Source organism: Nothoprocta perdicaria, unplaced genomic scaffold, assembly GCF_003342845.1.
Source record: "Nothoprocta perdicaria isolate Ctin4 unplaced genomic scaffold, notPer1 scaffold_414, whole genome shotgun sequence".
NCBI classification, from domain to species: Eukaryota; Metazoa; Chordata; class Aves; order Tinamiformes; family Tinamidae; genus Nothoprocta; species Nothoprocta perdicaria.
In genome coordinates, this window is record NW_020455660.1 from 221,275 (window position 1) to 247,924 (window position 26,650).

General features: G+C 42.3%; 1 protein-coding gene across 1 annotated transcript; it reads left to right on the top strand.

Annotated features, from left to right (window-relative positions):
* Positions 1–42: 42 nt before the first annotated feature.
* LOC112952935 (kinesin-like protein KIF28P) lies at positions 43–25,240 on the top strand. Its single transcript, XM_026045893.1, has 22 exons — positions 43–163; positions 2,616–2,804; positions 3,124–3,327; positions 5,530–5,565; positions 7,009–7,233; positions 7,576–7,730; positions 8,163–8,274; positions 9,223–9,290; positions 10,212–10,354; positions 12,104–12,225; positions 13,748–13,838; positions 14,612–14,666; positions 15,024–15,147; positions 16,485–16,629; positions 18,134–18,252; positions 19,057–19,164; positions 20,539–20,813; positions 21,819–21,953; positions 22,480–22,646; positions 23,873–23,979; positions 24,534–24,681; positions 24,834–25,240. Exons 1-22 carry the CDS (start codon positions 110–112, stop codon positions 25,238–25,240), a joined length of 3,189 nt encoding a protein of 1,062 aa, XP_025901678.1. The 5' UTR covers positions 43–109.
* The last annotated feature ends 1,410 nt before the right edge of the window (positions 25,241–26,650 follow it).

Consider the following 26,650-nt stretch of genomic DNA (forward strand, 5'->3'; position numbering starts at 1 on the left):
ATGACTTTTCTATCTCAAAACTGGGAGTTCTAGAGAAGTAGTTTTGTGCACTTTATTATTTTTCTCCTTGGGACTATTCATGACTGAAGGAAAATTGTAGAAAAAGAAAATGCCAAGTGTTGACAGTGTGAAAGTGGCAGTTCGAGTGAGGCCTTTCAGTCAGGTTAGTAATTATTTGCTCTTGAGTATTTTGTATTTGAATCTTAGTAAACCATAAATATGTTCAAAGAGAAAGGAGGGAGGGATTTGCAGCCTGATTTGTAAATGCAAATTTTACAAAGATGCTGTGAATAGCTTTAAATACAAGTTAAAAGAGCAAACTTTTAGCACTGGAAAAAAAAAAAAAGTCAAACCTCATTATTTGTTCTGTGTAGTGTACTAAAGTATAAATATAGAATTGATGGATTAAATTCTAGTGAAGACTGTTTAACAGAGTTTTAATGTATATTTTATACCAGCAGTATTTTTTTGTATGAAAATCACTTGGAACAAATGAAAGCATAATATTAGCAAACTTATTAATTATTTGAAATAATTCAGCCTCTTTATTTTGTAGGCAGCTCAGCTGAATTATCCTTGGCAGTGCTGCTGGAGGAAAAAAAAACAAAAGCAATAGTAATACAAAAATATGATACTAGCCACGTAATAACTTCCTAGAAGATTGTGATGGTCCAGTAACTTTATTTTAAAGAAGTTTTAATCCAGTTATGCATTAAAAAGTTGTCTTTGGCTGCTTATTTTCAATGAGCTGTTCTTAGATACTGATCGAGTTTCCCTAGGTGTATTTTGAAAATGGGATGGGAATATAATGAAATGAATGGCAATATAATTGTTTAACATAGAGATTTCAGAATATTGAAGGACATAGAAGGAAATGGGAGCAAAAAGAGGGTTTGGTAAAATTTATGGTAGAGCTTTTAAAATAGGAAAATAAGAGTGCTAGCCAGCAGTGAAGATGGTAGCACAAGGATGGTTTTATAATGGAGAAAATTGATTTTACCTATTTTGCTCTCTATAGATTTGCTTCAGGTATCCAAAGAAAAGCATGGGAAATACCATTTTAGATTGAGAAAGTTGCAGCCCATTGACAATGCTTTTTAAAAATGAGGTGAACCGGGAAGGAAACTGCATTCTTGGAGATTAAAAGAAAAGCTCAGGAGGGGCGAGTGGCTGAATGTGTTGGGAGTCCTCATACAACACGACATTGTAGATGTTTGTAGGTGCATCAGAGAAGAAGATACTACTAATATTTGTGGTGTTAGAGAGGACCTGGGGGGCTGTGAAAGAGCACGGTGATGTATCATTATGGTGTAAGTATGAGGGACACAGAGAAGTAAATCTCGCTCTCTAGATATGTACAGGAGACCTTCTTTTGAGAGCCAAGATCAACATTTCCCAAGAATTTACCTGCTGCAGCTTATCACTTAAATAGAGAAATTGTGGGTTTTTTTTTTCTATAAGAAATTGAGTTGCCTGAGACTTTATTTATTTGTTTATTGTAAAGCAGAGCTGGGGTTTCTCTATAAAAGTTTTGAATGCCATTGACTTGATAAAGGGTGAAACTAAATGATATATCTGTGCACTTGGAGCCGAAACCCAAAGGCAATGCCAGTGGCACATCCATCTGCTTTGGGGTCATATAGCATCACCTGTGAGAAAGGGGAATAAAAAATGTGTATAATGGCAGAATTTACTTCCAGGAAATGTTAGGAGGAGATATTCATGAAGGGAAAATGAACATTACTAAGGGCTGTAGTCAAAAGCCGATTTGTCAAGACAAGTAATGTTTCAGTAAAAGTGTTTTCTCGAATTATCTGAGATAATTATCTGCAAACATTTGTAAGATATTTTTTTCTTCAAATGTTCAGAAGCCAAGAATCACAAAATCCAAATCCAAGCCCTAATTGATTAACATTGATTTTTGTCTGGTTTCTTTTATTTCCTCCATGCCCAGTGTATGGATAAGGCTGGATATAACTACATGGTTTAATCTGCTATCAAATGTCCTCATGTGAAAGACAACTGTCAAAGTGTCAAGTTAGCAAGAGCAATACGTGTTTTGCCAGAAGCGAATCTGTAGTCAGTCAAGAGGTGCTAGGCAATATTTGTAACCTGTTAGTTTAGGCCAGTCTGAAAATACTGTGAACTGGTGGAATTGCAAGTAACATGATAGTATTTGTTTCTCATTTTGTTTGTACCTTATGTCTTCTGTGCAAAACTTTCAGTGACTGAATCGAATGCTTTTTTTTTTCACCAAAGTATCAAGATAATGGGTCTTTTTGCTCTTTTCGGAGAGAAATGTACGGTGGTTCATTTTGCATTAAAGCTGTTTCTGCAATAAAATGCATTTTCCAATGTACTCTGCTATCTGGGTGGCCAATACTGGTTTTGTGAGGCAGAGGAAAAAATGCAAGGTGCAGTTCCTGAGCTCTCAGTTCGTTTGCATCACTCACTGCTTGACAGTGCATTTATCCCACGCAGTTTTGCAGTGGGCTTGTTTCACACACGGTTCATGGTATGTTCCCATTGGCTTCAGCTGAAATACCAGCTAACGTGAGTTTTTAGCATTTGATGGATTGTTATGTTTTGACACTAAAATTGTAATTTTAATGCAGAGGGAGAAGGATGCAGGAAGTAAGTGTGTGATTTCTATGAACTCCAACAGCACGAGTATATATGATCCCAGGAATCCCGAGCACGTGAAAACCTTCACTTTCGATCTGGCGTTTTGGTCTCATAGTGGCTTTCTGAAGGACAAGAACGGTGTGCTCGTTCCAGCAGGCTGCAACAGCTATGCAGGCCAGGTAAGACTTTGTGCAAAAGCTAATTAAAAGTACTGTTAGCTAATGAAAAATCACAAGCTGCTCTGTCATTAACATGCCCCTAAGTGGCATGTGATTGCATGAATCTGTTTACTGGTTTGAAACATTTCTTAGTTTCTTTACATTCCTGAGAGTTCCAGAGCGAAAGTAGTATCTCAAGTGTATTTTTAAATCTTTATTCTTCATTTAGACTTTACTGGGGACACTGGTGCTAGACAGCAGGGCGCTGGTGTGTCTATTTGCATGTGCATCTACAGAGGGTGACGTGCCTCACGTGCCGCGTGTGTGTGGTTGCTTTCAGAGAGAAGTCTTCCATGACCTCGGCGAAGGAGTGCTGGAGAGCGCCTGGCAGGGCTACAACGCCACCCTCCTGGCTTACGGCCAGACCGGCTCCGGGAAGAGCTATTCCATGATCGGGTATGGGGCCAACAGAGGCATAGTGCCGGCTGTGTGTGAAGAACTCTTCAAAGCAACCCAGAGTGGGGAAGAGAACAAGCAGTACCAGGTGGGACTATCACAAATCGCCATTTATTGCCAAGATCTCTCCAGACTGTACTTTCAAGTTGAAATTTTAAGGACTTTGTTAATTTTGAAATTTTAAATTGGCGAAACCAGAAATTTTGACCTTTCAAAGCGATGACTGCACAAACTATAGTGTATTCTACAAAGAAAATAGTGTTTCATAAAAAGCTGAAGTAATACAGCTAGATTTACAGATTAAAGTAAGAATTTCCATCTGTTGCAGTGTAATTGATCCTTCACATAAGTACTAAAATTTTTTTTACTAATTTATTTTAACAATAAATACATAAACATTAGTCTTTAGAGCTGCCTGCAGTAAGCTGAGTTGATCTGTTAACTGAATTAGGCTTCCTAACCTCACTCTTTCACAGAGTGTTTATGAAAAAATCTTTCCAACTCTTGGGTAAATTTTTTTTTTCTTTACTCCTCCACAAGGGTTTCAGATTGCTATACGTTGTAAATGCCATAGAAGTGCAAATAGGAAGAATGTTTTGAGCTTTGCAGAAAAGTCTCTGTATTTGCTGGCTGCTCCCACTTCATCAGCCTCTGTCCATCCTTGTAGTCCAGGTAACTTAAGTACAAGTAGCAGAAGCACTTCATGGATCTGAGAATCACTGCAAGTGCTGGGCTTCACTCAGCGTGTACAGAAGTGTCTTCTGTCTGCAGGGATATTAACCTGATTACTGAATACAGCTTGTCATTTATCCTGGTGCTTTTTGCTTCCGTTAAGGAAGAGCAGTTTTCCCAGACTGGTTAAACAAATCCCCATATCCGCAGAAATGGCATAGGGGAGACATTTGTGAATGAGCTTCTGTTCTTCTATCATGTCATGCAGTTGTCCACCATATTCTTATGTGATTTAAAAAAAAAAAAAAAAAAAAAAAGTGAAAATTAATGAGGTTCAATTAATATTATATATATTAGTTTGCTTGGACAGAGGGGGAAGATGTGTGTCTATGCAAATGGTACCCCCACCATCAGGGCACTGCCTTGCAGGGCACCCACAGGAGCAATGCCAGCAATCCCAGCAATGTAAGCAGGGACAGCCCGAGCTCTTCCTCCTCTCCAGCTTGTTGGAGTTGCAGTACATCAGTGCAGACGCAGGTGCTGCTCTCTGCAGCTTTGCACGTGCACCCACATTTGTGGAGCCCTTGAGTAGCAGCATGGTCTGTAAGTCTCTCTTCATGCCCTGATCCTGGACCTCCTCACCTGGTCTGTGGTGGTCTCCTCCTTGCCAGCTTGTCCAGCTTAATGCTCGCTACAGACAGGCACACGTGTGGATCCCTCAGGTATCAGCTGCCGTCCGCCTCTGGGAGGTCATGGGGCTCCCACACCTCAAGTCTTTCTAGCAACAGCTTTCCCTCCTCCTTACTGGCTTGTCCATATTCAAGCTTGTCCATATTCAATAAGTTTCCCCCTTGACTATGCGTAACGCTCATATTTGTCACATTCCTCCTCCTGATTGAAGCCTGGGTCAAGCCCAGCAAAGCCATGAATGCAGTTTGTTAATGGCCCCTCATGGCCCCTCATTTAGTGGCTAGAGGGTTTTTATCTTTATTATTGGCTAATTATAGTCTACAAAGTTGTCAACTATGTGCCCCTGGGCATTTTGTTTATAGATTTCCCTCTTGCTTATTATTCCCTTTCAACTGGCAAGTTCTGTTATATCACAACCTTAGTGACCAGATGCTCTCAAATCCACACACCCTTACAGAGGTAGTATACACATGCAGCTGTTCATTCAAAAAGTGGCATTGGAAACACTGGCTCTTTCTGTATTAAAATCACCTAGAAATAAACACTGACTGGGCCACTCTGCTAATTAATGGTGCTGTCAGAAATTAATATTTGCAGCTCCTAAGTTTCCTACAATGTTCTTTAGATGTCTATTAATTTTAACTATTTTGATGCAAATAAAATTATTTTTTTAAATGCAGCTTGTGATTAGACTGCATAGGCAATGATGGGATATCATATATATGAGTAGTGACTCGGAAGGGAAATAGGATTTTGCTGAAATGGTTTGGGTCTAGTAAGTAATTGCTTGAATTCAATTTGTTTTGTGATGTAGGATGAAAGAATGCTTTGATCTGTGTGATATCTGTTATTTTTTAGAATGGATTGGCATTCCATCAAAATGATTTTTTTTTTCAAATACATTTATAGTTATTTTTTGTCTTTACAGATCACTTTCAGTATGCTGGAAATTTATAATGAGCAGGTAATGGTCTTAACTTTATTTCAGTATTACCAAGTTTTAATGTTTTCTCATATGTTTATTTCTTCTTATGCAAGACCCTGTTGCACTTGCACATGTGGGGGCCTGCATCCCAAGGGTATTTCCCCTCCTAGATGTGGAAACCACGTGCAGCTACAACACTTACAGTGTTTCCATCCTTTCTCTCTCTCTCCCATTTTCAAAATATCAACTTCAGAGCAGGTAAAGCAGCTGTCTCACAGTACAATTTCCTCACTTGTTGCTTGCTACTTGCAGATCCTTTGCCGTAATGGGATGAACAGTCTTTACATTCCCTTAAAATTACTCTTCTTGGCAGATTATCTGAAATGGGACTGAGTTGAAGGTATTTGGATCTTCAGCAGTTTTTTACTGATTGATCTAAATGACAGCCTGGTGCCAAAAGTCTGTTTGAGTTCATAAATTTTGTCATTATTGAATTTCTAGAGTGGGATCAGAGAGCTAAATTTGGAAGACCTTGGGCCAGAACTAGGCTCCTGAAATAGCGTTGTTTTTGCATGAACACAAAGAGCTCATGTTTACCTGTACAGCTGATAAATAATGCACATGGGCTAGGAAAGGTCAAGAGGGACCTATGTAAGAGGAAACCTGGCAGGTTGGATGGGAGGGCTCTTCCTTCTCCTCCTCCTCCATATTGCCGTCATATCTTTGTAGGCTTAGCCTGTCGCCTGAGCTCTTTCATCCCGGGCTCTTTCATCCCATTCTTCCCAGTATTATACTTCCTCACTTGTATAGCGAGGATGTATAAGTAGTATATGTAGGAGTGTATAGGTAGGAGTAATGAGTTTTCATTACTTTTACTTGCACTTCTTGTTTTTCGTTTGTTTGTTTCTTGTGTTGGTAGACACAAGACATACTGCTAATTGAAAATGGCTAATTTCTCTCTCCTAGGTTGAGAGTGGGGGGTTGAAGACGGTATATGCTTTACAGGACTGTTTTTTTTTCTTTTTTTCTCTCCAAATATTTATACATTTTTGTTGTTTACTTAAGAGCTGCATTCCCCATGCCTTCCTCCTTGTTACTTTTAAGCCATGTGGCCAGTTTCAGTCACATTTGCTGAAAAATAAATGACAGAAGGCAGTACTCTTCTATTATTTATAGATAATTGCTATTGGAAAGGTGTAGTAGATTAAACGTTCAAGTGCATGTGCTTTTACAGCAATAACAGAAGCAGCAGGAAATAATGCTTTTATGCTGAATTTTGCAAATGTCTTGAGTTTATAGATGTGGGCTTTTAACGTAGATTAAATACACCTGGAAAATGGAACTGTGTGGGAATAAGAATGTCTAAAGAGGGTAGCCAGAACAACTATGCTGTGCCATAGTCTATTTTACTTTTTTTTTTTCTCCCCAGGTATATTTTACTTACTTTAGTAGAGGACTTTGACTATAAATCTCTCTCTGTAGGTAATAGACTTACTCGCTAAAACAAGGAAGCCTGGTGGGCTCAAGATTAGAGAAGACCAGCAGCAAGGTTTCTACGTTGATGGTCTGAAGCTGGTGCCTTGTGATAGTTATGCACAAATTGAGAGATTAATGGAACAAGGGAACAAGATGAGAACAACAGCTACAACCACCATGAATGCTACCAGCAGCCGATCTCACATGGTCATCACAGTCCAGTTCAAACAGGTGTAGTAGGGAGGCACTGTTTCTACTATTCAGTGTAATTGTTCAGTAGTCTTAATTAATTGGAGTTTGTTGAAGTTTACACAGACACAAAGTTTGTGGTCGGACCATTTTACTGAGGGTGGGAGGTATCATAACCAGCACCATTTAGTTCTGCCTCTGGTAAAGCCAACACAAGTGGGAACATGCCAGTTCCTCATCCTGTCAGCCGAAATGATTCACGTGCTGTTCAAGAGCAGCTTGACTCTGGGCGAAAAATCTCAAAAATATCATTTTCTATTTCTTAATTAATATCAGAACCATTGACTTGATAATCTTCCCTTATGTTGATATCACATTTTGCAGATTTTTCTAGATGAAGCAATCACGAAACAATCCATTATAAATCTGGTGGACTTGGCGGGAAGTGAAAGGCAAAAATCCGCAGGACCTGAAAAAGACAGACTGAAGGAAGGCACCCGTGTAAATCTAAGCTTAACCACGTTAGGAAATGTCATCAGGTATTTTTAAAAATCTGTAAAGTAAAAAGCAGAATTTATGTGAATAAAATCAACAAAAACAACAAGAAACAACAACAAAAATATTCCTTTCTACAGCTTCTTAGCTTGATACTATTTGGACTGCTTGTTCTTTTTTCAAAGTATCTCTAGGTTGGGCCGCTTTACAGTGTTGTTGCTCAGTATACCTGACAAATCCAGGCCTTTCTGATCTGGACCCAAGCCATTCCAAACAAGCTTTGCAGTTTTTAAAATCTTGACAGTAAATCTCTTTGACAGTAGATTTCTTGGTTCTTGGATGTGTAAACTGAGGCAATCAATTAGGTAGTGGACAGTGAACATATGATTTCTTTCTAACTCTTTAAAAATTTGTTGCTGATGATTATACTTGCATTGCTTACCTCTTTTCACTAATCCTTTTTTTTTTCCCTGTAGTGCTTTGGCTGAGGTAGCTACTGGGAAAAAGGTATTGCATATCCCATACAGAGACTCGGTTCTGACGAAACTCCTACAATCTGCTCTGGGCGGAAACAGCAGGACTATCATGGTAAATTGATTCTTTGAATTATTACCCAATGTAGGTGTTTAAATAGAATTGCGTGGGTCTAACATCAGTGAAAATAAATGCAGTTTAAAAGTTAAGATGGTTTTCTGTGTAGCATAAAAGTGGGAACTTTTCTGCTGGTTAAAATAGACTGCCCAGAGCTCTTTAACAGTGAAACATGGACAGCTCAGAAGGCTGCTCTGCTGCTATTATTTTGTGGAAAGTTTCTTCTCAAATATAATTATACAAACAAATACACTACTCAAAAAGCAAGTGCTGCTTTTTTTTTTTTTTTTTTTTTTTTTTTTTTTTTGTTTTTTGAGGCGGGGGAGTGAGAGTGGGGGTAGGGAATAGGAATGCATCTGGCACAAAATATTTCTATGCTCTAGAGAGATATAAAATCATAAAAATCTTTTCTTTGTCCCGGCTGGATTAGCTATAAACACCAGCATCTTTCAAGAGGCATTTTTTTTCAAGAAAATGGCATTAAATGAAAAGTGGAAAAACATGAAAATGTGCCTATGTGACAATGTTGACGTTAAATGTTAACAGACTTAAAACAGCTTACCTGGGTTTCTTCAAATGCCAACTCTCTTAGTTCATCAATGCCACTTTGAACTAATTTAAAGACAAATTCTGCAGCTGCTACTTGCACAAACACCATCATACTTTTTTTGAGAGGTTTTTCTGGAGTTGTTTGCTAAGATAAGCCATTTACTAGGGTTCTAGCCTTTTTGAATCTTAATTTTTGAACAAACCATCTGCATCCTTTTATCTTTCTCACTTCTTGCAAAAATGTTTAAAAGAATTAGTTTATATATATCTAGGTTGTCTAGAACGTTAGGGTTATTCTTTCATGTTTAAAGACTTAGCAGTATGTTTTTCCATGCTGATCCATTTTTTATAAAACTCAAAATCTGGTGTCAGTTAACACTTCTTGTATGTTTACAGATTGCAGCCGTAAGTCCAGCAGACATCTGTTATGAAGAGACTTTGTCAACCTTAAGATATGCTGAGAGGTATATACTTTTATAATTTTTCCTCTCTGGTATTCATGCTACTTGCAATCAGATGCTGGTCAAATTAACTAAAGGCATCAACACTAAATGATTAACAGCTCAAATGAAGGAGTGTGTAAATAGGCAAACTAGCACAGTAAGAGCTTATTCTTTATTGTTATTTATCAATGGCACATCTTTTTAGAAATAGATTTTATGACAAGGGTAGCTCTTTCCTTACAGTTAAGGTCCTTATATGTCTGTATATCCCTATGCCAGGTCCAGTTTAAAAGAAGACAGGCAATTAAATGACCATTAGCCAGATGTAGATCGCAGCTCGGTGAGGTTGTGATCACAGCAGGCTGGGGTTAACAGGAACACAAAGGCAGCAGTGACAATTTGGTGTTTCCAGCATCACTTTGGTTCTGGAAACAGCTGAACAGCTTTTACGCACTAGTGTAACTTGGATTAATAAACTCTACAAACCTAAGTCAGCCCCACGCAGAGGCATCTTGAATTGTCTCTGCAGTGCGTTTCTCAGCATATTGGGGTTATGCATGTTCTTGGACAGGGAAGGTCCATTTTTAAGCATCAGCCCACACCAGAAGTGCAAGAACTGTGCCTATGTTGCTTTTAATTCAGGGTTTGCTGGAGAAGAGATGGATTTGCTTGGAATGGCAGGACCCAAAGCAAATTAGGCTGTGCTTCCTGTTAGCTATGCAAGAGAAGACATAAAATGCTTTCAGCTTAAGAACGAAGTGGCAGCAATTTTTTTTTTTGTAAAGTTTCAGAGCTCCATCAAATATTTCCGAACAGGAAAAAGATTTAAAGAAGAAAAAAAAAAAATCACATTCAGCAGGAAATCTTGTCCTGTGCAGGTGTTGTCTGTGTGAAAGAGTTTTTTGTTTGATTGTTTGTTTTGTATATTTTCACGTTTAAAAGGGCAAAAAAGATCAGGAACAAAGCCGTGGTAAATTCAAGTCCCACTGAGAAGCTTATACAAGAACTGAAGGCTGAAAATAACAAGCTATTGGGCAGACTGGCTGGGCTCAGAAGCACAGGCACATTAGTAGATGATGAAACACGTACGTATTTCCACATAAATGTAACTAACAAACAGATCTTGAGTTCCCCAAAGCATTATCAGGAGGCCTTTGGAAGCATGGAAGAAATGCAGCTAAACCGTGTTCACAAGTGATTTTTTTTAATATATAAAATGGATACAAGAGAATATTTTGGAAAATCTCTGAAATAAGCCTCCTGGTTATCCCTACTGTGTTTGGCAGCATGCATTTGCACATAAAATTTCCATTTACATTTCAGTGCCCTTATGCTGATGGATTTGGGGGAAAAAACATCCAAATAAATGACAAGAAGTTCAGTAGTACTAAATAGTGCAATGACTTCAAGGGATTTCTGATGAGACTAGAGTTCTGTCACCTCATGGCAAGACAAAAGGATGTCAAATACTTCTTTAACTAAACATCTTGGTATTTTCATTTTTACCTTTCTATTTTTAATTAGTGAACTACTCTTTGGCAATATATGATCGCCCTGTGCCACGTGCTCTAGGTGACCCTGCGTGAGCAGGGGGGTTGGACTCGATGACCTCTGAGGTCCCTTCCAACCTTTGGCATTCTATGATTCTATGACGGAAGGCACAATGTACTGGCTATCAGTAGGATCACATCTTTTCCTTCTGGAGGTTTACACATGCCCCAGGTGTCCCTGCTGGAGCAGAGGGGTTGGACTGGATGATCTCTAGAGGTTGACTTCCAACCTCAACCATTCTGTGATTCTTTGTGATTCTGTGATTACTATAGCACCTATTAGCAGAGACCATCAAGGAGTCTTGCCAGACACCAACCCTAGTGTGCCAGTTCCAAGTGTTTCAAAATCACACGTTCTTGTGGGTGTAGAGCAGTGGAGACCTACGTTCATCCTGCTCAGTCTGATAAATGTGCAAGACCCACGGGCGATTGAGCCACACCACCCTCACCTGTGTTAGGGCTCCATGTGCTCCTGCTATGAGACAGGTGAGAACCAAGAAAACTGGGGACCTTGTCCCTGAGGAGCAGATATTCTTGCCTTACTGACGAGCTCCCTGCCAGCTGGCTCGCACACTGCTTATATAGTGAGCCTCACAGTGCTGCCGTGTTCCTGCCTGTAGATACAGAAGAGGCACTTTAGATGGTCTGTGGTCTGGGTTTTTTGAAAGTTGTTCAGACATTATCAAAACATATATATTTAAAAACAAACAAAAAAAAAACTTTGTTTTAAAAAAGCTAACTTTGCTTTTGAGTATGAGTCCCTATCCCAGCAGCATGAGTGTGGGCACATCCGGTTGCACAAGGTTGCCCTTTATCATAATGGGTGGTTGGTTTGCTCAAATCAAGAATCCCCCAAAAAATCCCTGCAGGCAGAAAAAAAGTGAGTAAAATTTCATCTTTAAAAGTAAGGAGTATTACAGAAAGACAAGAGTGGACAAGCATCAGAGCTGAAGGAAGAGATGGGGGCATTAGCAATTAGCAGTTGGCAGATTGCAAACTCCTTTAAATAGAATTCACCTGAGCAGGTTCCTGAGCACGCTCTGGGACAGGGTATTTTACAGTGGTTGTGGTTAGGGGGAGATGAGAAGATGGCAGCTCTCATTATTATGTCTGGCTGGTGGTGACAGCAACAAATATGTCACCTCTTCAGTGGTGAGGGTGACTAACGCGAGAGGCCAGGGTGTCTGCCAGCACGCAGTCCCACTCGCTGGCAGCTCCTGTTTCTTAGGGAGGGTTTGCTGGTTTTCCTGTATATTCCTTGGCTAAAGGCCTCTCTGTGTGCAGAAGAGCTGCGGTGTTTGGTGGCTGGCAACGAGCAGCGGCTCCGGAGCGCGCAGGACACGTGGGAGGCGCGGCTGGAGGCGGCGCGGGGCGAGTGGCAGCAGCAGCGCGCGGCCCTGGCGCAGGTGAGGCCTGGGCTGCTGCCCGCGCAGCGCCTCGGCACGCGGACGGGGACGGAGCCCTTCCCGTGGCCTCCCGGACTCCCGGCGGGCACCCTGTCCTGCTGCCAGTGCCACAGCACAGCCCCGGGACTCTTCACCTACGGCCATAGCAGCAACTCTGTGTGCAATTACACTAAGCAGCTGCAGTATCATTTCAGACATCTCGTGAGTTTCTGTAAGAGAATCTTCTCTCTGCTCTTACCATCAAAGTACATTACGGTTTCTTGTTTTTTTCCTTGGGCTTTTAGCATTTCCAAACCAAGATGAGAACCAACGATGTTCACTTTTAAATCAGTCATGAGATAAATATCCTGAGACTGTGGCACCGTTTTGTAAAGTAATATCGCTTTTAATTTTAAAGGTGTTGTCAAAATCAATGGTAATAGAAATTAATTAGCCACTCTTAAGTATTTCAGCAGGATGATATATGTAAGTGCCGTGAGGTGAATGTTGGGAAGAAAGAGCACCTCATGGTGGCTTGATTAATAATCCACACAGTACACACATTCATAATAATAATAATAGTACAGCACACATGTTTGCTGAAAGGCCCTATGCCGCCCTTCTTCCTGTAGCTCTTCAAGAATCACTTCTACTGCATTGGAAATTGGGTAAATGCATTGCACTGCATTGCACATGGGTAAATGCCAAAGGATTAACAGACAAGGATATGTCAAGTTAGCAGCCATCGCATTTGTCTTGTGCTAAGAGTGGACTTGCATATTCAAAAGCATTTACCTCTGTGCATAGGCAGCTTGAAAAAATAAAGCTGCCCAAGGAAGAGCTCCCCGTGCCCTGCGCTGCTGTTCCTGCACGCTGTCCTGTGCGGTGTGAGCGAGGTCTCCGAGCGCGCGCGCAGCGCCTCCGTCTCTGCCATCCCGGTTCTGACAAAGCTGCCGACTTTCGCTACTGCACAAACAATGAACTAGGGCTGTGTATGCAGGTCATTTTGCAGAAAGCAAAGGTCTGGGGGTAATTCCAGAATAATTATTTTGTTTTGGTTTCATATTTTGTTGCATAGAGTGAAACTGAGCCTAGCCCACAAAGCCTGCATGACTTAATGAGCTTCACATGCAAAATTGAACACTTGTATTTTGTTAATCTCACTAAATGTGAAGCAGAGGGCTAACACTGTCCAGGCTGTGTGAGCTGTAACTGTGGCCACAACCTTAAACCAAGTTTTTTTTTCACTCCTTTTCTCTCTCTTTAACTTCATGGTCAGAGTTCCTGTGCACTTCTAATAAACCAGAACGTGTTTCAGGAATTGGGGGCTGCATGCAGGTATCAAAACGCAATCTCTTGTTGAGAGTTTAGCATTTGGACTTTTTGGGGGAATGTTCACTTACAAACTGCTTTGTGGTGATTATTTTCCCTATATGAAGAAAAAAAGAAAAAAAGAAACAGACCTCTATGTATATTATTAGCTGTCACTTCAGGCTTTCAAATGTATCCTGCTAAAATAACTTATTTCTGAATTCCTGCTCAGGAGAGACAGATGATGGAGACATTCCCTTATCTCTTGAATATCAATGAAGACCCCCAGCTTTCATGGGTTCTCAAGTACTTCATTCAGGATGGTAATTGGTTTTTTTTTTAAGTTTATAAAATCCAGAATACAGCATATGAATACTGCTTTCTGTGTCTTAACATTGTCATAACAGGAATGCTATATTACTACATTGCTCAGACATTTGAGTGATTATCTTCTTCCTTTCCTTAAGTTCTTACCCATTTTTCCTCCCCATAAAATTGTGTTCCTTTTGTTTGAGAACAGAACGATTTGGAGAATTATATTTTGAGAAGTATTTCTACTGCAAAAGATGTTTAGAGACAATAGGAAACTGAGAAATAAGAAATAACCAGGTCTACTAGATGCCACAGTGACTTCTTTTGCAGAAAACTAGTGATTTGGCAACATGGACTTTATTTTGCAAACTGATAGATAACTGAAATGGGATCAGATATTTGTAGATCTGATACTTTGTACATGGGAGACTTGCTTTGGATTTTTTTTCCCTGCCATCTATTTGACAGTAATGGACTGCATGGATTTCCTGGGGCTCCTGCGTGCCTCCGTAACTGTGTGCAGGAGCAGTGGTTGCATAAAGCAATTGCATAAAGCAAACCCTTTACGTGCAGCAGGATGCAGTGCTTCATCTCTAAAGATACAGTAATTTAGTAAACTGTCATTTTATAATTGTAACACTAATATGAAAGGTCAGTGATTGAGCAAAGGTCTTCAAATTGCTGCAAAGGAGAAAAGGTGAAAGTGAAAGCAGTACCTTTAACCATTACCCAACTGTGATTTAAAGCACATGTGATCTATACTGCATTCTTCATTCTTTTCTAGGTTCTTGTGATGTTGGTCAATCTACCTCAAATGCAATAATCCTAAGAGGTTTTGGGTAAGTATATTAAATTAAGGAAAACCGGATGCCTATGTTTTTGATTCTCTATTTTGTGTGTTTTTTTTAGTTCAAGGAATTTTACTACACTGCCTAAGCATGAGTTATGATTACTTTGAACTTTTTATGATGGCTGGTGAGGGACAAACTAAAAAAGATAATTGATGAATCTCAAATGGCAAGCTAAATGGCAATCTATATTTATTGTTTTCCAAATTCTGATACAATTTTCCATGATGATGGAATTTATAAATTCCATCACTAATTATAAATTATATTTACATGATATTACATATTATATATATATTATAAATTAAATTAATAAAAGTAAATCAGAAGAAAATGTCTATCTTTCAGCATTTTGGACAAACATGCTACCTTTACAAATACTGATGGTGAAGTTACGTTGACGCCAGGCCACAAGTGCAAAGCTACTGTGAACGGGGTGCCCATCACCGGGAAGACAAAGCTGCAGCACTTGGTGAGTGTTTGGCCAGGGAGCACTTGGGACATAAAACCTAAGCCAGAAAAGCAAAAAATCAGAACACACAAAAACCCTGAGGATAAAAAACAAATCAGAATGATTTGTTCATTTGTTTCTGCTCACCATGTCCTGAAGCAGGATCCCACCTGCCAGAAAGGTAAATTTCCTATAAAAATTCTGCAACTTTCAAGAAACGGTGTGGTTTGGTAGAGGGCATATGCACACAGCCTTAGCCTTAGAAGGGCAGCTGTCATGTTGAACGCAGGATCTCAGGGAAAACACAGATAATTGGGCATGGAATAAGGATGTCCTGTCAGAGCAGGGATGAGGTTTGGATACCCAGGCAGCCCCAGGCAGGGCCTGGGCAGGAGAGAGGCAGCAAAAGGGTGTGTGAGGTAGGGGCAGGGCCAGGGTCCAGGCAGGGTCCCATCCCAAAGGGGGCTGTCTTGGTTAAAATGGGAGGCCAACTTGGTTAGAAACACACAGGCAACTTTCAAGATATTGCTCAGCCTCAGAATGATTTCTAATAAGGATGTGAAAAAACTCTGGGCCTCCCCCACAGGAGTGTTAAGTAATTGATTCTGTTTTTATCTAGTCAGCCCAAGATGAGTCTGTGTTACTGTGAATGTGGCAGACCACAATTAAAGGGCATCCAATGAACCTTACCAGGGTCCGTGTTCATCTCTAACAGAAGGGAGAGTTTGTCAGCCTTTCTTGCCAGGGGACATTGTAGAGACACTAAGTTACTGCTTTGCTTTGTTCAAGGAGATGGTATCAATTCTATCATGGAGGAGAAATCTATTAAGGGCAGTTGAGGATAAAGTTAGAGCTTCCTATTCATTTAATACAGGTCTCTGAACAGCGGAAAAGCTTTCTAGAAACAGAGAAGCTCTGTAGGTTGTCTGGTACAAGTACTCCTTGGTGGGAATCTGTCCCTCAGGATCAGTGTCGTGGGGGATATTGGGATAGATGGATCACTACTCTGGCTCAGGAGATCTGCCTTTAAATTCTTGTATTTAACAAATTTTTCATCTTGGGAAGTGGTGCAAATCTGATGGTAGTGACCTGCATCACTTAACTTTGGTTGTCATGTTAATGGCAGCAGTGGTTTTAATTCTTTCAGCTGTAGCTGCTCTGTGGTGAGGTTTTGTTATCCCAGGCTGCCTCCTTCCTTGCCCACGGGAGCACACAGCTCCTCTCCATCTCTCCAGCTCACTCCATAACCACTTCTCCTTGCAATTTTACCCACTCCGAAAGAGTGTTCCAGTAATTCACTGTTCTCTGACACTTGACATGTCACCGGCATGAGTTTAATCTTTTGTTTAACCCTTCAGGATCGTGTTATTTTGGGATCAAGCAGTGCTTTCCTGTACATTGGGCCGCCTGCAGAACGCACAGACGAGGACCTGAGCAGATACGATTACGACTTCTTTCAGTCAGAGCTGGCAGCAGCGGGAGGCTTTAGCCTAGATAAACTCGGTAAGAGTTTGCGTTTGCTTGTTGGGTAACAGGCTTCAGCAGGGGCTGATGTTTCACCACGCCATGGACCACTTGTGGGCGACCTCACAAGCCAGGTTTTTCCTTTGGGATTAGCACGTTGTTCTTGCAGTGAGCTGCTCGCCTTACGAGCAAGCAGCTGTGCATCCCAGCAAACTGCATTTTGCCAACCTAATGCCTACTATAGAAAGAGGTAATGGGTTTCAGTCTGGAGAATTTATTTAATGTGTTCATGCATTGCTTCATGAAAACAGTGTTTTTTTCTCAAAGTGGGTACTTATATATGGTTATTTCTAGTGTTATGTTCACAAAGTAAACTGGATGTCTCAGAGTGAGCTGATTAGCAGCCGAGATTCTGGAAAATCGGTTTGGGTTTTATTTCAAGTAGACCAAATTCTTGTAAGTTTTCATTTAGTTTTCCTTTAATATGAGAATTGCTTTTTTTTTTTTTTTTTTAATAAAGAGAGCCGTGATTATGAGCCACGTTTGAGAAATGCCATCAGATGACTTTTAATAATGCATGAGCGCTGCTCCTGATGACCCCGATGACATGGTCACATGAGATTGTGCCTGAGCAGGACAGCTGGGTGGCACGGGGTGCCACGGCCTGCAAGTTTCATTGCCTGAACACTGTTTCCCAGAGAAGTCTCTGGAGAGAGGGCAGAATCATCAGGTGCACTCACATATTCCTTGCCCTCATTTCATAGTCCCTACAGCAGCTATCAATAGGGATTTTGCTAATGCTATCATATGAGCTAATCGTGGTACACAATATGATAATGCATATTTTTTTCCTGTCATCCAAAATATTCTCCTTGCTCTCTTAAAATTTGCTGCTCTTTTTCTTCCCCCTTTTTTTTTAGCCTGCTTATATTTTTTCATTGCACTTTGTGGAAGTGCTCCAGTGCACCCCTTTAAAACTAGGGTTTTGTAATTCACTTTTGTACATCTGTTTTAACCAGTTCAGAGAATGAAATGCTTGGGGAATGAAACACAGTCCAAAGGTTTTGAGCATTTTTGCTGAAAGTCTTCTGCATTCGGATGGTTATCATTTTTGGAGAGTTTGGGTCTGTGGATGTTGCTTTTTTAATCATGCACTAATCTGCCGGGAGGTCTTTGCTCTTGCATTTCATGTTTCAAATTGCTCCATGTCTATAGAAACGTGTTGTAATTATGCACCACTGGAGAGCTATTGGCTTAATCACATCCCTGACTTCAGGCATTTGAATGAGGTGCATTTGGGCACCTGTGGTTGGAGGCTTTGCATCCTCATCACAGCTCCTGGGCTGGATGAGGACATGCAGGACGCAGGTGGTCCTCCAAGGGCTTAGCTTAGATGCCTAAAGCTCCGTAACACTGGTATCACTCCTGCCATGGGGGATGCAACGAGCACTGTTATGGAACGAGCTGTCACGATATCCCAGCACACATTCTCCAATTTTCAGAAAAAAAGTGCAAACATATGTAAACGCGCCCTTTCCCACAGGTGCTGCGGGCAGCAAGGAGAGCAGAGCAGATCCCAGTATCCTCGCCGTGTTCCATGACTACATCAAGCTCCTGCCGCTGGTAGCTGAAGTAAATCAGATGAGCGAGGAGCTGAAGAAGGTACAAAATGTTTCGCCCCCAACTTCTGCAGGTTGAACTTGGCTAGGGAGTGTCTGCCCTGTGACACATTCCCCAACTTTTTTCATGCCGTGCTCATCCCAAAAGTCCAGACAGCCCTGTTTTCATCATTAAGTAACATAGCAGGAAAGGCCCAGAGCTGCCAACCATGCTGATATTTCTTCATGTAAAACAATTCATGGATCTATAAGTTCTGTTGTCTTCTCTGATGGTTTCTACCCCCTAATTAAATGGAGAAGCGATTTTCTTCCGTGTGAATGCCAGCAGCAAGGAGGGGGTGCACATCTGTACAGAAAACAGTGGATGAGGAGCATGGATGATGGGTAAAGATTCAACCTGCCGACTTCCTTGCAAAGAAAATATAGGCCCAGTGGTCTATATTGGGCAGAACAGTGTTGTATTAATGTAAGAACACGGTTAATAGGAGAACAGTAGCTTTCTGAAAGAACATTGGAGACATGGTGCTGTCTTTTAGACTAAAGACTTTGGGACTATTCGTCTGATCTCTTTGTATGCTAAATAATAACTGGAGGTCCCAACCTCTCAGAGAACCACATCACTACAGTGCTGGTTAGGGAAGTTGAAGAAGCCTCATTCTAGGTGTAATTTCAAATACTGGGAATGTCAATGTCATTCTAGATGTTACAGAAAGATTATTATGCATATTTCTTCTGTAAACAGTGTCATGTACAACTGAAATGATCCCTTTAAAATTGAAATTTCTCTATTTATGCAGCAAAATGTATCTTGTCAGTTAATGTTCTTGAAATCATTTTGACTTAATAGGACCTCATGTTTGAACTGAAGGTGAAAAATCTAGCTCTGTCAGACTCCAGAGGATACGACCTGCAGAAGGAAGTAGTAGTAAGAGTGACACACGTAACTACTCATCAGGTAAGAAGGCAGAACCTGAATTGGCTTGCAGTAAACTCATGCAGGAGAGTTTGATATCAAATACTCCTTAGGACGTGTCTAAGCGCAGGGAAGGACAGTCAGAGAACCTCAACACCAATGTTCCCTTTTTGGCTGAAATTTATCGATGGTTCCTTGGAACCTATAGCCCCAGATCAGTTTCATCAGTGCTAAAAACCTCTGTCATTGAAACCTCCTTCAGTTGCAGCTATCACGGGCTGCCCAGCAGCAAAGCCTCATTGTTTAAATAATGGAGTGAACCTCATTTCTTCCTTTCAATAGGAGTTTTTTTCAGCTACTGATTTGTTACCAATTTATTTCACATCTTTCAGAGAACCACTGTTAGATAAAGAAATGCAACTTGATATTTTCACATGGACTCAAATAGTTGTGGTTCAGACACGCTATATATTGTAACTGTAAATTGGTAGTTTACAGGAATGTTATCCTCATTTTGGTTTAGTCTATTTGCCACAAGTGATGTCCATTGGTCTTTCAAACCGTCATGGTTGCAACATGCAAAGCAATTTTTGTTAAAAGTTTCTATTGTTCAAGTCCTGGCACGTTTATTGCCTTGATAATAGCAAAGCTTCTATTGTGTGCTGTTTAAAAATAAGGAAACCAGAAATGAAAGAGGGAGCCCTAAGAAGTAAACCAAATGATTGATATAGATTTTTTCGATGGTATTTTCTGTTCTATTGGATGTAAGAATGAATTATATGGAAGCAGTAAGAAAAGATCTGGGAGGGAAAGAGATTTTCTCTTCTGAATGTAGATGAAATTAATTAACAAGCCATCCTGGACTGGGAGAAAGTGAGCATGAAAGGTAGTTAGCTGTGTTTTAATAAATCCTTAAAATCTCCATTCCAACAGATAAATAATATTGCATTGGAGCACAGACTTAAGTCCCCCACTTCTTTATTGTAATTGAATGCTCCAAACACTGATCTGTAAAGTCAAACTTCTCATTCCTCTCCTCTTGGTGTTTGTATAAGCTTTAAGATAGCTTGGTCAGAAGAACAATTTATTGTATGTTCTAAATAGGAAGTTCTAAGAGCTGCAAGTTACTTCAGTCAGTAGGAGAGGCTGAAGGAGCTGGGTTTTGTTTCTTCAGAACAGAAGGGAGGTGACCAAATCCTCCTGGGGAGGAGGAACTGGGAAGTAGCTGGGTTTTGTTTGCTCAGAACAAGAGAGGTGACCACATTCTCCTGCGCGTTGAAGGCCATGGCCAAGAGGAGAATGCTCAGTGTAATGACCAGAAGTAGCAGTCCTGGTGTGGCAGGGAGGAGGTTAGGTGTCGGGAGCGGCTGTTCCGCGGCACAAACTGACCCTTTCACCACTTGTGTGCCCCCGCAGGTGTGGGTCTGGTCGCAGGCCAAGTTCATGAACCGGAAGGTGCTCATGGAGGAGCTCTATCAGCGTCTGCGGGCGGGCGAGGCGGCGCCGGCGGGCCGGGAGCGCGACCCCTTCTGGGAGCCGCCCGAGGCCGTGCACCTGGGCCGCGCGCACGTGTGGCTCGAGGCGCTGGCGCACCGTGCGCCACTGCGGCAGCGCGCGGCCCTGCGCGACCACCAGGGCCTGCGGCAAGCGCGCCTGCTGCTCGCCCTGCGCCCCTGTGGCGCCCGCGGCAGGTAGCCCCGGCAGCGCCGCCCCGCACGCTGCTGTTCCCTCGTCCTGGTCTTCCTAAAGGAATTCAGGGGGCTCGCTGTGGAAACACCTGCTTGGCCACAAAGGCTGGAAGTGCTGCACAACCTGTGGAAAGGGGGGATTTTTAGGGGTCTTGCGGGTGTAGCTGGGAGCAGTTGCAGCATCCCTAGGTGAGACTCATGTGTTCTACCTATGCTGCAGAGCCCCAAGAACGGTATGTATATTTTCTTTAGCTCAAGGGGCAGCTCTGGCAAACATCCCTTCACTTTCCTTACCTCGAGATGGAGTTGGCACCTCATGCAGGAGCAAAGGGCCACGGTGGGAGGTCATCCTGCTGAGGTTTCCAGAGTGGTGTTGGGGGTACCAGCAGTTCCACTCCTGTTGCTTGGTCCCTTTCTTCATAACTGGACATCTTTACATTACAGGAAGTTTGTTTTAGTTGCAGTCAACACAGAAGCTCATTAATTTGAGGGATAAAAGAGCTCATTAATTTGAGGGATAAAATAGTTATATAATAAAATAGATTTGGTTTAGTCCTTCTCTGTTTTGGAGGATTTTTGCCCTTCTATTCTATTCTTTTTTTTTTTTTTTTGACTCAATTTTTCTTTATTTTTTGTCCTTTTCTATGAACATCTTTCTGTCATCCCCTTGCATCTTGTTTTTCTCTCTGAAGGACTGCTCTTGTCACTACAGTAACACCTGATAATGAAGGTTACCAGACTCCAGGCTTCTGTCCTAATTTTGCTCTCTTGGAGCTCTGCAGGAAAAAAGTGAGAGAGAAAAAAAAAAAAAAAAAAAAAAAGGTCAACCAGCTTTATAAAACATATGTTTTATTTGCCAATAGTTATTAATTATCAAGATGTGTATGTCAAGTAAAATAAGCTCTCCTGTCTGGCCTCTGTATCCTGCTCATCTGTGTTGTTGCCCTGCTTCGGTTTTGGCTGTGGACCGGGATCAGATGCCTTTTGCTGTTCTTCCTGCATCCATAGGCTCTTTGGGGAAGACGACATGGTCATGGATCCCCTGGAGCTGCTGGGAAGAAGGGTTGACTTCCAGGTTCACATGGTGGAGTGCCGTGGGGTCAAATGGCTGCGAGAGGCTGCGGGCAGAGGCATTCAGATCGGGTACGCACTGCTGGAGCTCCCCTCGCCCCAGGACGTGCCCAGTTTGGCTTCTGGTGGAACTGGCAGCACTTTTAGCATTGCCACCACACACACTTCCACATCTGTGGAAGCCAAAAGCTGTCTATAGCAGTAGTTGTGTCGCTTGTGGCTTTAAACTATTTAAAGTGTGAATTTAACTTTGAATCCTTGACACTAAAGGAGAGATGCAGTGTCCTCCCACAGGTATTCCTGCAAGTTATATTATAATTATATATTTTAAAGGTGTTTGTGCAAGTGAATTTTTGACAGTATGTCAGATTGTTGCCAATGGAAGAACATGGGAAACGAATAAAGCACAGTAATCTTTTCACATATGTATGTGATGTGAGAGTGCAGAATGCATTTGATTGAGCAGGAAAGAACAGCTGACTTTACGTGGTTGTATTTGCTCATCTTGTGTCTGTTTAAATAGCACTTTCAGAAAGTGGATGTTTAAAAATTATTTTGTAAAATTAATTATTTTTATGCTTATATTTTATCTCTCTAGGTATAGAGTTTATGATCTTCCACGGTGCTTATACACAAAGCCTGTCTGGAAGAATGTGAATCCAAAGATAGACGAAACAGTCCAGTTCTCAGCACTGAAGGCATCCTATGAATTTCTGAATTATTTACAGAAAAATGCTTTAATTATTGATTTGTGGGGGCTTCAAGGTATTCCTTCCCATGATCTTCATTTTGTATTTCATGGTCCTCATCAATGATGGGTTGTAGATAGAATCAAATCACGCCACTGCATCGTTCCAGATACAAAACTCATTGCCTGTGTGTAGAACTATGAGCAGCCCAGTTGCTCAAGCTGTTCAGCACAAAAATAATTCATTTGATGAAAAGTTCACTAGCAGCTGCTGGGTGTAATGTATAAATGAAGATGTCCTAAACCTCACAGAGCTGCACATGCTACAAGCAGGCTCTGACGAGCAAGTTTGCTTCTGCGTTTGGGCAGATGTAGTGAGGAAAGGGCCTGGGTGGCACTTTTTCCACCCCAACCCCACAGCATTCTGCTCAGCCCCAGCTGTGAGGAGCTGTGGGGTGCCCCATGGCACTGCTGGGGGGCAGCAGCTCAGCCCTGGCCACCCTCTTTCCCACTCCTCCACCTCCTGTCGTTGTGTGAGGAGTGACCGCGAGGGCTGCCTGGGTCTCTGTGGAGCTCGGGAGGGAGCAGGGCTCCTGCTTCTGTGGGGCCTGCTCTGCCAACGCAGCAAGTTGCCAGGGCTCAGCGAGCAATGCTGCGGGGCCTACTCATGGAAGCTGAGCCCAGTGGCCTGGGGTAGACATGTAAACACCTCTGTGTGGCAGGACTTCTGGGAGCTGCTCAGAAAATCCCTTTATTTTTCCAGCTCTTGGTGTGGGTGTAATATATGGAAGAAAAATGTGTTTATTGGTCACACTGCAATTTGCCAAAAACAAGCAAACAGACAACCCCACTGTTTCTGATGGTCAGCTTTATGTGCAGTAGCGAAGTAGGAGGAAATCAGCAGGTGTTTGACAGTCAGGCTGGTTCAGAACGTGTCATGACCACTGAAGAAGTGGCACTGATGAATAAAATAGGAGCTTCTTTTCAGGATAGACCTTAGTCACAGGGGGCTAGAAGAGCGGTGGGGGCACATCTAAAATCCCTTATAATATTCTCCAAGTTAATTTGCTAAATTCTGTTACATTTAACTGCTGTGACTGTTTTAGGGAAATAATATAGCAGGCGTCCACAATGGGATTGCACAGATACTGCCTCTGGTCGAAGCTTCAAGGGCCCGGCCATTTCTGTGGTAGGAGTTTGGGGAGGAGGCGTTTCCTTCCATTCTAGATGCCGAGTGCAGCGTGGGCACCAGCAGCCAAGAGAAGGGGGGCTGGTTCCTAACAGCATCTCCATGTCTTTGCAGAAGGCTGCGTGGAGATGGGCTGCTCCTTCGAGGGGCTGCCGCTCACACCCGAGGGCGCCGTCCTGCTCGACAGCCCCAACGCTTTGACTGCGGGTGACGCTGGCCCGGTGAGCGCCCTTCCTTACATTATCAGTGTGGTTGATGCTGTGAGAAGACACCTGGGAGGATGGTCCGGGCAGAGGCAGGAGGAGGGACTGGCCACGCGCAGGCCGCGCGCAGCAGGGTCAGGGCGAGCGGGAGCGACCCGTGCAGAGCGGCCTGGGCGCCGCTGCCGGGCACGCGCCCCGGGGCCTCTCCTTGGCCTTGCCGGCTTATGTGCTTACAACAGAAATTAATGGTGTGTGAGATTAAAGCAAGTAAACAGTAACGGTTCTGTATGTGTATATGCGCAAGCCCATGCACATACTTACATACATGCACAGAGTTAACTGGGGATTTTTTTTCGGACCCTTTTGCTAAAGTAGTATTGTGGCAACAGGCCAGCAAACACTGGTAGCTGGACGTTGGAAGGAGGAAGGGTCACAAAAGTGTTTTCAGAATTCCAATAATGTGGAATCCACTCTTAGCTATAGCTTAACGGATAAGAAACATCTATTCACAATTGTTTTAGATGCACAGAAAACAGGATTTATGGACAATAATCTGGAGTTTTTTGAAATAGGACCCAAGCAGCCCCATGTCCAAATTGTACCAGAAGCTGCTGCGCGTGGAAGAAGAGACTGAGCAGCTGAGAGAAGTAAACAGAGCTTTAAGGGATGAAAATTTGCTTCTTAAGGACAAGCTGAAGTGGGACACAAGCCACTGTGAAAGTCAGTGCCCGCCACAACATGTCTCCGTGTTTGCAAGTTTTTGCTATAGTTATGTCTCACCAGTACTGCCTCAGGATGCAGGCTGTGCTGGCCTCCATCCTATCCTTTCGATTATCACGTTATATTATTAATAGTGACCTCTTGCATTTTAGAGACAGAATCAGAGTCTCCTACCAAGGCAATTGAAGTGACTGAAGAGACTCTGTCGTTCAGGGAGGCTGAAGGCAGGCGCAGTCCTCGCACCAGCTGGGATGCAGAATTTGCTAAAGCCCTTAAGATCTTCTACCAAAACATGAGCGTAGTGAGAGAGCAGTTCCTTGAGCTGAAGCACCTCAGGCCACCGGTAAGTCAGCCTTCCACACTGCTTCAGTTCATTTCAGTTGCCACAGGAGCCCCCTTCCTGACTCCAAGGAGTTTTGTGCTAGCCTTAGGAATCTGCAAAAGGGAGGTATCAATCACTGATCGTGTGTCTTCCCACCATTTCAGTCCCAGCATGAGACTCCCTCTTTCCATGCATTTTGTGCAGCCCTGGAGGCACAAAGACCTAGAGACTCTGTAGACTGCTATGCCAGCTATAACATGAAAGAAATTCAGCATTCTCTGTTCAAAAAGGCAAGCTGTCCTACAGGAGTGGCTACCTATGGGAAAGGAATCCTTTTCCAGTCCTCATGTAAGGCAGGGCATTTAGCTGAGTCGCTATACAGTACTTCTAGGAAGCTGACTCACTTCCCTACTAGGAAGGGAAGCTTCCCCACATCCCTATGTTTGCTTTACAGAATGGGTCTTTCTTTTATTTTTTTTGTCAGATCATGAAATACCAAATACAAATCTTCTGTAAGTAAGAAATTAAACTTTAGGGGAAAAAAAAAAAAACCCACACACACAAAACAACCCGCAAGTTGCCTTCCTCAGCAGCATGACACAACACAACTTTTAGACCGTCACTAGCTCCACAGTCAGTAAAGTCTGTTTGAATGCTTGAAAAGGGAGCATTTTTTTTTTCTGAAGCTTCTTAGCAGGGGACTTCCTGACATTTCTAGGCTTATATGGAATGATTGTTCTCAAAACTATTCTTGTTACTGCTGAACAGCCCAAACCCTGAATTTCTTGCCAGCAACACTGAAAAGGGCAGTTTTCTTTCTGTACATAACCAGATCTGAAGGTCCTCTCAGCTGGTTTTGCTTCCCCTTAACCTTTAATACCTGTTTGATTAAGTTAGTCAGTTTCCACTATTGTAAGCTTTTTCTGCTAATGTGAAATAAAATACATCTTGTGGCAAAACTGGTTAGCAAAGATGTAAACTGTGTAAACTTCTATTTGCTTGGCCTCTGATTGGCATGTCAGGACGGATAGCTATAGGGACAATCCAAACCCAGCAGTCATTTAAAACATCCTGCAGGTGAGATCTGCAACCAAAAAAGAGGCCTTAGAGACTTTGTTTCTCAAGCAGTAGCTATGATGGCCCCCAGGGCTTCAGAGGGTCATGGACAGACAGAGCAGAATAAGCTGAATTTGAGTCCAGCGACCCTTTCAGGCCTGACTGCATTCAGGAGTCAGATCCATGTATTATTTGTCCTGTTTTCAGGTAAGTTAGATCACCGTTAGTGATTTTGCTTACTCCGGCCTAATCAGAGCCTACACTATTAATACTAACGGATGTGGTGATGCAGATTGGAACTGATTTTCTGGATAAGCAGGTGCAGAGAGATTGGTGATCTTTTCAAAGGCAACAGCCTGCTGTCAGGCACAAGGGTTGTGCTGAGCAGACAGCAAAAATAACTTGCCCCAGGGCCTCTGCAGTCACTTGTGCAGCCAACGCACTGTAGCCAACCTGTGGCTCTCCAGCCTCGTACAGCTTGTGTCCTGCTAATTTGTACAGGTGTTTCTTCAGGAGAGCAAGTGGTGCAAGTGACTGGGCCAGGGCAGAAGGCAGTTCTCTGCTTTCCAAGCCCATCATTCTGGCTGTGAC